The following is a 12,289-nucleotide window of genomic DNA, read 5'->3' as shown; positions in this document are numbered from 1 at the left end:
GATATTGCCTGTGCCTGTCAAGTCCTTTGAATATATATGTACTTGACCTTTACAATGAATTCCATAAATTGCTATCTCCTTTCATGTCTTTTTAACATGAAAGAATTGTGGGGGTTTTTGATTCTAATATGTCTCCCGCTCAGATTCATAATATATGATAACATGGCTTTCCTATTTTTTCTTAACTTTTTTTTTTTAAAGACTGAAGTCCTTACTTTATTCAGATTTTCTTAGTTTTTAACCTAATACCCCCTGCCCCATAACCTTTTTTTTTTTTTTTTCTGCTCCAGGATCCTGTTCAGGAAACCACATTACATTTAGTCATCGTGTCTCCTTAGGCTCCTCTAGGCTGTGACAGTTTCTCAGACTTCCCTTGTTTTTGATGCCCTTCATAGTTTTGAGAAGGAGCATATTGTTTTTGAGCTCTCTTTTAGCTCTCTTAAGATGCTTTCCAGAAAATGAAGTAAGCAATAAAGGTTACTTTCTCCTCGTGCACTGGATGGACTCCAATGAAGATTAAACGCAAAGGAAAAGAATTTCTCAATTACGGTGGATGCAAACAATTGGGGGTCATTTTATTCACAGCGAGAGGGTCCAGGGACCACCTATAATAACTTCATTTGCTGTGAGTGGATGTTTTCTGGCTTTATGGAGCTTGGAGCAAGAGGTCGGTGCTGTGGTGTGCATGATGCAGATAGGATGAGGCTCCTGAGAAAGCAGGTTTGTAAGCACCAAACGGTTTATTAAAATAAATCTGGGGTCTTTTCCAGTGGAAGTCTTCCTTGGCTGCTATGATTAACCACTTCGGTACGGCGCCCACCGGCCACGAAACCTTGCACACAACCCGCACTCATAAGTTTGTGCTGTGCATTGACGACGAGTCCGTTTTGCTCTCGTGTGATGAGGAAAGCTTGAAAGCACGTTTTACTTTACAGGCAGCTTTACTTGTAATGTAAATCAGAATAGGTAACACAGACATATATGTTTTCGTTACGTTATTTTTAAATGTTCATGATTTTATTTTAATATATGAAAAATTAGAAAAGTCATATCACGGCTGTCGGCTAAAGTCACCGTGCTCGTTCATCTCTGGCTGTTGACTGTAGTCGACGCTCGTACCGAAGTGGTTAAGGCAGGGCTGGCTGAGAGCTGGAGGCGGATAGAAGGAATCGGGAACTTCCCTAGATTCTTGAATTACTCTTCCCACAGGCCCTCTTGAGGTGTCTGAGGTCTAGAAGAATTGATGGTGTTGGGGCTCAGAAAATGATACCCCAAACTGAAGGCCTCAGAAGCAAAGTTTCTTTCTGGCTTCTCCTGCCCTCCGGCCTCTTGTGCCTCACTCTTTCCCAAGGAAAGCCAGGGAAACTGGAATCTCTCTTCCCCAAAGGGGCATCATAGAAACCAGAACCCCTTTTCCCCAAAGCCAGCCATAAAACCTAAAAATATGACTCTAACCTTCCTTCTCTCCTTCCCCCACCTTTTTGTTTAACAGCTGGTCATAAAGAAGCTAAGACTCTCATTCTAGAGGGCCCTTACCTCACACCCAGAAGGAAGGAATGCTACACAGAGAGGCCAAGAAGAATCTTAACAAACAGGCCTCTCCGAGTTTCCCCACGGAGCCTATCAGCATTAATTAGATCAGACATTTTTTTGTCCAATCATATTTCTACACAGCTGTCCATGTGTCATTGAAGCTAAGCATAAAAACGGATAGTTTTCCCTGCATCTTTGGATCTTCATTCTGAAGGCTCCAGTGTCAGGGAAAACTACGATCAAGTACATTTGTTATGCTTTTCTCTTGAACCTGTCTTTGTTACAGGGGTGTTGGCTGTGACCCTTATGATGGGGAGGAAAGGGATCACCCCCTTTCTGCCCCTGCATTGGTGACAGATCTCCTCTGAGTAGGGTAGCCTGCTTTAGCGAATAAAGATACAGGGTTCCCAGTTTAGTTTAAATTTCAGGCAAATAATGAGCAAATTTTTTTTTTTTGTATATGTTATATTTGGGATATACTTATGCTAAAAAATTATTTGGTCTGTGTCTGAAACTTCCAGAAATAACTGGACATCCCGTATTTGGGGCTTCCGGGTTGTGTGTGGCAGGGGCGGGAGAGGGCTGATGGAGGAGGAGGATGCATAGTCTCTGGTGTCAGACCCCCACCCTCGTCAAGCAGTCACCTTAGTGTGAGGGACAAATATGACATTGATTATTCTCCAATGCCACCCCAGGTCACCATTTGAAGGAACTATGGGTCTTTTACATCTCTGAAACAACATTCTTTTTTTTGAGACAGTCTCAGTCTGTTGCCCGGGCTAGAGTGCCGTGGCATCAGCCTAGCTCACAGCAACCTCAAACTCCTGGGCTCAAGCCTCCTGCCGCAGTTTCCCAAGTAGCTGGGACCACAGACATGCCCGGCTAATATTTTCTATATGTTTTTAGTTGTCCAGCAAATTTCTTTGTATTTTTAGTAGAGACGGGGTCCCACTCTTGCTCAGGCTGGTCTTGACTCCTGACTTCAAGTGATCCTCCTGCCTTGGCCTCCCAGCGTGTCAGGATTACAGGCGTGAGCCACTGTGCCCAGCCTGAAACAACATTCTTTTTGTCTCCTTTCTTTCTTCAGTTCTGAACAGACGCTTAATAAGTCTGTCTCATATAAACAGTATCCTCTAATGCATAATATGAGGCTCCCAAAGAAGATCAAAGCCAATGGAATTAGAAGCAAGGAGCAGAAAAGATGCATTTTTCTCACAGCCTCCTGATTTCCTGCCTTTGGCCTTTGGATGTATGGACCAGTGGGTAGCTCTCTCCTCCTCCTGGCCTCTGGTTTTTCTCAGACATTTCTCAGATTTCTCGGAATAAAAAATGAACTGTACAAAGATTCTCCATGCATTAGATAATTGAAAACTAAATATAATTATAAAACTTAAATATTAAGCCATGTTACGTGCACAAGCATAATTTTAAAAAAACACATAGGGAGAATAATTTAACACATTGCAGAGTTTGAAACTGATATAAGTATGCTCTTGGCCTCCAAAGAAGTCAGCAAATGCATTATGCTTGATACCCTTCACATATCAACTGGGTCAACATTTGAGAACATTTAAAAGCCTTCACAAAATAGAATCGACACATTATAATCTTTTAATGGCATAAATTCCCATTAGCATCAATTGCTGCATAAATATAATATTCATTATAGTGATTAGAAATGTTAATTTCTTAGAGCAATCATGATTTTCTTTAATCTTCTATGGCAGTGTTTTTTAAACTGCAGGTTATGACCCATCAGTGGATTGTGAAATCAATTTAGTGGGATACAATCAGCATTAAAAAGAACAGAATAGATTAGAATAGAAAATATCCAATTTCATCACATATTGTCAATGTAAATATTATTTAATGTACTTCATATGTATTTCACGTGGGGTGTCATGCTCAAAAAAGTTGGAAAACAACTATTCTATAATAACAACAAATAAATTCTGAGACGGATTCAAAGAGGAAACACAATTTAAAGTCTCACAAATTGGTGAAAGAGGAAGAAAATATTTTCAACAGAAGATATTATGATGAACAATATATTTTTCCCAACAATTGAATCACCTGTCCATTTGCCATGAGTTTCACCAGAGTCATAAAAGTGGTGTTTCATTTCTTATTATCAATGAGACAGAGACACCTGAGTGTTGTACCTAAGTGAGGACTATGCAGTCAGACCGTTCCTACCATTTACTGGCCAACTTATCTCAGGCACGTTACTGAATTGCTTTGTACCTTAAGTTCTTCATCTATAAAATGGGGCTTGTAAAAACTGAACAATTTTTTTAACAATTGAACTATTGCAAAGAACAAACAAATTTATACATGGAATGCATGCTATTTGGCACATAGCAAGTCCTTAATAAATGTTAGTTACCAACATAATTACTTTTTAAAATCTTTATATAAGAAGAGCAACTATCATAGAGTTACTTGCCTCAAATTTTTATTTTTGTCTCTGATGAGGGGAGAGTGGAGCCCATAGTAGGCTTTGTGGTTCAGCCCATGCATAGTCCTGGTCCCAAATGCGAACAGTGTTTGTATTTTTTTTGTTCACGGGAAGGAAATGCTTTACAGAAGAGGTTCTCAACCTGGGGCACATGATACACTTCATGGGATTGTGAACCTCTTGAAAAGCAATGAGGATTTTTCTTTTCTATTTTTTTTTTTTTAGACAGAGTCTCACTGTGTTGCCCGGGCTAGAGTGCCATGACATCAGCCTAGCTCACAGTAACCTCAAACAATCCTGGGCTCAAGGGATCCTTCTGCCTCAGCCTCCTGAGTAGCTGGGACTACAGGCATGCGCCACTATGCCCAGCTAATTTTTTCTATATAGTTTTAGTTGGCCAATTAATTTCTTTCTATTTATAGTAGAGATGGGTCTCACTCTTGCTCAGGCTGGTCTCAAACTCCTCACCTTGAGCTATCCGCCCACCTCGGCCTCCCAGAATGCTAGGATTACAGGTGTGAGCCACCCCGCCTGGCTGTAATGAGGATTTTGAATGAACGTGCACATATGTATTTGGGGAGTGGGTGGAGAGGACAGACGACTACTATTGTCAAAGGGTGGTATAGTGAATGTGGTATAGTGAAAAGTTAGACATACTTGGACTTACATCCAGGTTTACTACCTAGCACTGTAACCTCTACCAAGTTACCACCTCTTGTAGCTCCACTTACCCCATCCATAAAATAGAGGTTAAAAATAGCTCCTACACTACATAGTTGTTGCAGTAATCAATGTTTACAGTATTTGCAAAGAGCTTAGCACAGTGGCTGCCACATCATGAGGCCTGAAGAAAATATTAATAGTGGAGGAAGAGTATGCAGACTAGAAAATAGAATGAAAGAGTTAACTATTCTGAATTTTAATTTTGGAATACTGAATCTGTCCCTGAATCACTGAAAAATCATTAATCTCTTCATTTACTAAAAAAGATGATGGTATTCTATCAGTGCTAAGCTTGTGCAAAATGCTGAGGATGTAGTCATGAACAAGATACATTCTTTGCCCTCATAGAGTTTATAATCTAGGGAGACGACACACAGGTAGTGACCAACCAGGTGCTAACACTGCAGCAGACAGACTATGGGGCCAAGGGACAACGTAAGAGATGTTTGTAACCCAGAACCACATTCAGTGAGATTTGTGGATTTGTTTTGTTTTATACTTCCATTTGAATTTTAGTGCTGCAGGGCAACTTCCTCTTGTTTATTTGAATACTGAAAATTGTTAGTTGAGTGTAATATACTCATTAGGGCACATTAAAGATGGGATTTGATCTGTGGAACCTACAGGAAACTGCTGTTGGATATGGCTCCAAGGATGAGACATGTAGTGAGACACCTTTGTAATACTGGGACTGGAGAATAGGAAAACACTCACCTTATAAATCAAAATCCTACAACTCAGAGTATTTCCATTTTATTTTTCACTCCCAGGAAGCTGAAAGTTAAATTTAATGCTCAACTATAACAAAGACTACTGTCTTTATATATATATATATTTTTTGATTTATTTATATATATAAATATATATATTTTTTGGTATATATATATATATATATTTTTTTTTTTTTTTTGGTTTATTTCTTTCTCCCTTCCTCTCTATGGTGTTTGATTTTCCATTTTTAATGTACTGTTTGTGTGAGTGTGTATATACACATATATACACATACACACACACACACACACACATATGCCATGTCAAATGGTTTTTGAAAGTAGATAGGATAATAATTTTATTAAATAACCTCAGGTAATCTTGTGCTTTACATATTATGTCAGCCTTTTTCTTTATATATGTTTATAATTCAGTGGAACATGAATTGTAGTATATTTAAATCTTGTAAAAGTCACAGTATAAAAGATCTATTCTAGGAGAATTTAATAGCAGTAACAGTGTCTTAGAGGCAAGGTACCTTATGTTATCAGTAACTTAATGTGCCATAGTATCATTTGGGATTATATCCACTATTAAAAGACATACATTGCTGTGTTAATCCATTTAAATTCTTTTTGCATTCTCTGGACAGAGAAACTCTTTTACCTTTGAGTAAAGCTGTCAGGATAGCTAAATCAATGTCTTGGTGTCCTTCTGATCCCATCCGAAATACCGTAATCTGCAATTTGAGACAAGGTGACCATTAGCAATGCATTTTTCCCCTGAAAGAAGTTAAGTCAATGAGACCACATCTGAACAGAGACCATGTTACTATCTATAAAGTAGATTCCTAACCACAAGGCAAGCACATAGAACAAGAATCTAATGAGAAGGCTCTGTAATTCTTTAAGAGGAAGATACTTCATTAACTTCCAAACAGAGACCTCTTATTATTGCATTGGTCATGATTATAATAATATAATCCCCACTATGGTCTGAATAACTGTGTCCCCCAGAAATTCATATGTTGAAACTGAAGGACCAATGTGATGGCTTTAGGAGGTGGGGCCTTTGAGAGATGATTAGGTCATGATTAGTGATCATTATAAAATTAGTGCCATTATAAAAGAGGCCTCAGAGACCTGATTTTTCCCTTTTCCCATGTGAGGACATAGCTAGAAGCTGCTCTTTATGGACCCTAAACATAAATATATTAGCCCAGGAATCTGTGGAGCCTTGATCTTGGATGTCCCAGCCTCCAGGACTGTGAGAAATAAATTTCTGTTGTTTGTAAGCCACCCAGTTTCTGATATTTTGTTATAGCAGTCTGAATGGACTAAGACAGCCTTCTCCCCAATGAAAAAAAATAAAACTATGATTTTGGGGCCTTTCTATGTGTCAAGCATAGTGATGTATATTTTCAAATACGTTACCTTCCACTCTTGCTAATCTTATGTAAATACACAAAATAAATATATGAATATACATAAAGATAGATATATATAAGTATGTAATCAACTCACCATTGATTTGAACATTTAGATTATAGACAGATGGAGAAATTAATAAGACTAAGCTATCCAGGTCCAGAAGTCCTACATAGCACAGTACAGCTGCTCATAGACCCATGTAATAGAGCAGAAGATAACTTCAACCAAAGCAAATGGGTAAAAGTACATGGTAGTGTTGGCAGAGTACGGCTGACTGTGTATTTTCATTGAAAAGCGTGATTGTCACAAAGTCCGTGGATTGACTGATACAGATAGAGGGTGGCTGACAAAATGACATTTTAATATACAGACAACATAACTATGTGGCGCCTCAGGCATAAATTTCAACTTCTGGGATAGTAACAACTAATGGTAGAGAAAAAGGCGGAGGAAAAAGTCCCAAATAATGCTTAAAAATAACAAAGATTTTATTTTCCAAGTCAGAGGAAGCTTTGTAGGGAAGCCAACATGTTGTTTGATTATCCATCCTGAGTTACTATTGCACTTAACTGTTTCATGTGTCAGGTTTCTCCATCTGTAAAATGGAATCATAATAGTGCTTGTCTATTTTGAACTACATAGGAAGTAGTCATAATAGGATTTCCTAATATATAATTCTAAGTTTTGTCACTATGGTGGAGAGAAAAGAGCACAAAGAATCATAGGCTGTTAAACTATTAGTTGCCTGAGAAATCCTCTAGTGTCTCTCATAGAGATAATGTAACTTGTTTAAGGTCACACACTGAGCTATAAGGACAGTTGTGATTGGAATTCAATAGCTCTCACCTTTTTGTCTGTGCCTTAAATATTGGGAAAAGAAATGATGTGGCAGGGAAGATAAAACAAGCACCTGACTTGTGAGCTACCTGACTCTGTTGTACTTGTTTATGTCCCAAGGTCAGAGCCTAGAATGAGTAGTGTTAAGGCAGATGTTGCAAGTTGAAACACCTCCATAGACATTTGAACTCAAAAAGTTAAAAAATATAGAGAGACAAACAAAATGCATCTATGCACTATGTTTGGGTCATGGGCCACAGTTGTGATCTCTGGTAAGGATTGTAAGGAGGGGGTGTGTTCCAACTCAAATTTGCACAGAAATCTGCTTCAGTTTAACAATGGGTTTGGCCAAGGTGCCTTGTGGACATTGTCCCAAACCACTATTGATACTCCTAGAGACTCCTTTGGGAGTTGAGAGGCAGCTATTTAATACTCTGAACTCAGGAAGGGATGCCTGAATTGAGAAGAAAATTTGGGATCCACTGGAGAAAGAACCAGGAGGCTAAGGTGGAACTCTGGCTAACTCTTTAAGTTATTAGAACTCTTTAAGCCAAGGCTGGTTTTGGTCTGAAAGGTATTACCATGTATCTTGTAGTTAGCTGGTAGCAAGCTGAGGAGAATCAGGATAACATCTGAGCTCATTGTTTAAGAGAATTAAGAAATTAGGCATCAAATGGAGTTCTTTAAACATCTGACCTACTTGTTCTGCTGATGCCTAAATTTCACTGCGTAATTAGAGATAACATTTCAGATGGAAATTCTTCTGAGGCAGCAAATAGACACATTAAATTTACCCTGAAATACAAGATTATCAGGCTTCTCTAGCAACAGATTAAGATTTGAGGTTGGTGAAAGAAAGATAGATAAATGTAGAGTTTCTGAAGGATTTCTGGGGAAAGGTCTATGAACATATGTACTGTTGTTTGTCAAGGAACTTGCAATGTTATGGCACAACAAGGCTTTAAAGTTTTTCTGGAAAGCTGATGTGGGAGCAATGGTTGCCCATCTGTTCATGCCCAGTCCTGATATGCTTGGGTTGAAGAACCCAAGGACCTGGGGGTGAAACTGCGAGGGAGAAGGGTGTCTTAAAAAGAGGAAAAGGGAGCACCAAAGGGAGACTGGAGGCTCCATAAAAAAAAGTTATTTTATAATTTTGCCTTGGCTGACCTGAGATATTACATCTTCATCATGACTCAAAAACTTTGTTATTTGAAATTAAAATGCTTAAAAATATTAATTGCATAATTTATATCCCTGCTTCAGAATTAAAGAAGTCAAACAAGAAAAACCAGTCTTCATCTCCTACCAAAGCCCCTGTGTTGGCAAAGATGCAAAAAAATCAGGTGATATTAAATGTTCTTGGTTGGGCAATGAATCAAAATAGTAGCTTTGGAGTATGATATGTAGGTAAAAATTCCTTGGTTTGTGCAGCATTTTGTAAACATGGTACTTTGAAAAGAGTGTGCATTCTCTATTTGCTAGATACAGAGTTCAATATATATAAAATAGTTTAGACTTACTATTTTTAAATTCAAATCCTCTGTGCATTTACTTATTTCTTATCTGTCTTCTTTGTTGACTTCTGAGGGCATGTTAAAATCTCTTATTATGATTATACACTTCATAATTATCCCTTGAAAATAAACAGTCTTTGAAAACAAAGTATGTTTTGAAGCTTTTTATAAATGTGTAAATATTCATGATAATCTATGTTCTTTGTGGATTACACTTCTTATCAACATATGATATCATCCCTTCCTATTTAATGCTGTTGCTTTGTATTATATTTTGTTTTATAATATTATAATTGCCACATATACTTTTGAGGGATTAGGATTTGTCTGGTATATTATTCCATCTGGTTATTTGTCACTTTTCTGTGTCATTGCATTTGAGGTATGTATTAATATCTTGTAAACAGCAAGGCTAGATTTTTCTCCTAAAACCAATTATCTCTCTTAATTACAGGAAAAACTCTAGATACACTTAATATGATTTCTGATTTTTTTTGTCTTATTTCTCCCAAATTATTTTATGTTTTCTATTTTCTCGACTTTATCATTTCTCTTCCACACTATTTCTTGCCTTTAAAAATATGATATATTTGAACAGGTAATATAAACACAAATGGTGAAAATTAAGTGTATCACTCCTGTCCTCAGTATTCTGGTTCTCCTCAACAAAGCAAACCAGTATTTCCAGTTTTAGAGATGTTCTATACACATACAAACAGGTTTCCATTTCACATAAGTGGCAGCAAGCTTTATGTACTTTTCTACGCTTTGCTTTTTCCACTTGACAGTTTATCCTGGAGACCATTCCATTCAACCACAGGGAGATGGGTACCATTATTTGTTGCCTGCATAATGTTTCATTATATGCATGTACCATGATTTATTTAACCAGCCTTCTGCTAATGAACATTTGGATCATTCTCCATCTTTTGCCGAACACAGTTGCAGTGAATATCTGTGTATGCACATGGGTGAGTATGTCTGTTGCCTAAAATTTGTAGATATGGAATTTCTGGGCCTAGTTATTCTAAGGGGAGTCCTTTAATTCATTACTTTTAGTTTGCTCCCAGGACCCTCTCCTGTTCCCTGCCTTGGTTTATTTTGATCCTGAATGGTAACCGGAATAACTTTTAACTTCATAGTACATACTTTTCTCCTATAATAATTTGAACACTCTAGTTTCTATACCTGCTTGAAAATTTCATAAATCACTCAAAATTTCTTGTTTCCTAATATGGTATCCTTTTCCCTCTCTCTTCAAGCTGAACACAGAGATCTGTTTAGGAAATACATATGTTTGTCATTTTGTCTTTTTTGTGTCATTTGAACATGAGTGGCAGGAAGGGAAATAGGCACATATGCTCACTCTAGCAATCTCACCAATGTAAGTTTTAATAGAAAAAGTTTTGGATCAGATAGACGTTACTCATATAACTATTTCACAGGTGATTGAGTAAGGCCTGATTTTTTGTTTACTATAAAATTGGTATTTTTAACATGTACCCAAAAAGTAACTCTCAGAATTGTTTGACATAGTTGGTGATCTTGTGGAAGCATGGTGGAATACGGGGAGATTAAAGTGTTTTTTGAGACCCAAAAGAATAAGCATCAAAACATTTTGTTAAAAAAGTACTTTCCCCCAAAATTCATTTTGATAGCTTATGTTTTCTGCTCTCTTGTGGAGAAATTACCTTATCGTAGATGGGATTTTGATTCTCATGTTGAAGGGTAGCAAAATCTTTCAAAATGACACAGTCCCCCTATTTTCTGCCCCTCTGACCTGCCTGCCAATCAGCTTCTCTGCTTGTGTTCTTGCTCTCGTTGTGCACCCCTAAAAGTCAGGAATCTGGGCATCACACTTGTCATCCTCACCTCACCCTGCATGGAATTGATTCATTGAACACATTTATTGAGTATCTCTTCTGTGCCAGGCACTGTTAAGTTGCTGGGAATACAGTAGTGAACTAAAACTGACAAAAAAAATCCCTGCTTCCATGGAACCTACATTCCAGAAAGGGAAGACAGAGGGAAAGTAAGTAAAATATATTATGTGCCAGATTGTGAAAAGTTCTCTACAGCATGATTTCTTCCTCCTGTTTACTTCTTTCTTTCTATCCTCACTTTCACAGCCTTTGTTCAGCATCTTAACAATTGCAGTAGCTTCTTTACCGGTCTTCCAAACTCTGGTCCTGTCCCTCCCCACTTCCATTCTAGTCTCAATGCAGCTATTCAAGCAATCTTCCATGCCGGATCATATCACCCTCCTTGTTATAATTTTTTAGTGGCCATCCCTATGAAATAAAGCTAAATATTCTTAGCAGGGCTTCCAATGTCACACTCCCAGCTCTTTCTTCAGTTTTATCTCTTGCTGACTGCATTCTTGCTGTCACCACCACACACACCATACCACCACACCACCACACCACCACAGTCACGACCTGATGTCCCAGTTGTGCTGAGAGCATCTTGCTGCTTTCAGGGCCCCTAATGTTGTTTCTGGCCTTTCTGCCTTTGTTCATTCAGTTCCTTCTTCCTGAAATACACTTCCCCCTGCTTGGTGAACAGACTACAGGCTTTTTGCTTGATACGTGCCATTTAAGAAGCCTTCCATATAATTAAGATCAAACCTTTACTTTCTCTTTGTGCCTCTGTTATTCTCTACGGCTTTCTAGGATATTGCTTTCAACCCCTTCTTTTCTTGCATTTGCACATGTCTCTTTGCATTATAGAGAAGTTTATTTGCAGGCAGGAGTCCTAGTCCTTGCTCAGCAAGCATTTGTTGAGTGGATGAATTATTACCAAATGGTTGTGTTTGGGAGACTGGTTTGAAGAAAATAAAAATTAAAAAATAGAATATTTCACACAAGAATGAAAACATAGCTAAAGCAAATGGGTGTATTAGTCCATAGACCAAGAGTTTGTCATAAGTGCTAAGAGTCAATTTTAACGCAAGACACATGGCACTATATTATCATTCAGGAATTAAACATTTAGTCAAGCATTATGTGATAGAAAGTGGGCTGCCTGAGTTTTAGACATTATATGTTGAGACTTATTATGAATGTGACAGTTTTGAGATATAG

The 12,289-nt window shown here is 37.9% G+C and overlaps 1 protein-coding gene across 10 annotated transcripts in view; it reads right to left on the bottom strand.

Moving 5' to 3' along the window:
- Positions 1-12,289, bottom strand: part of TRPM3 (transient receptor potential cation channel subfamily M member 3) — a 529,331-nt gene that overhangs the window by 136,705 nt on the left and 380,337 nt on the right. For all 10 annotated transcript variants that reach the window (XM_020289309.2, XM_076008638.1, XM_020289312.2 and 7 more), the window contains one exon: positions 6,092-6,164. In XM_020289309.2, the coding sequence (XP_020144898.2) occupies positions 6,092-6,164 (73 nt within the window). The remainder of the gene's footprint in view (positions 1-6,091; positions 6,165-12,289) is intronic.

The sequence above is a fragment of the Microcebus murinus genome, chromosome 12 (assembly GCF_040939455.1).
Source record: "Microcebus murinus isolate Inina chromosome 12, M.murinus_Inina_mat1.0, whole genome shotgun sequence".
Lineage (NCBI taxonomy): Eukaryota > Metazoa > Chordata > Mammalia > Primates > Cheirogaleidae > Microcebus > Microcebus murinus.
Note: the sequence above shows the minus strand (reverse complement) of the source record. Positions and strands in the feature narration are given on the sequence as shown.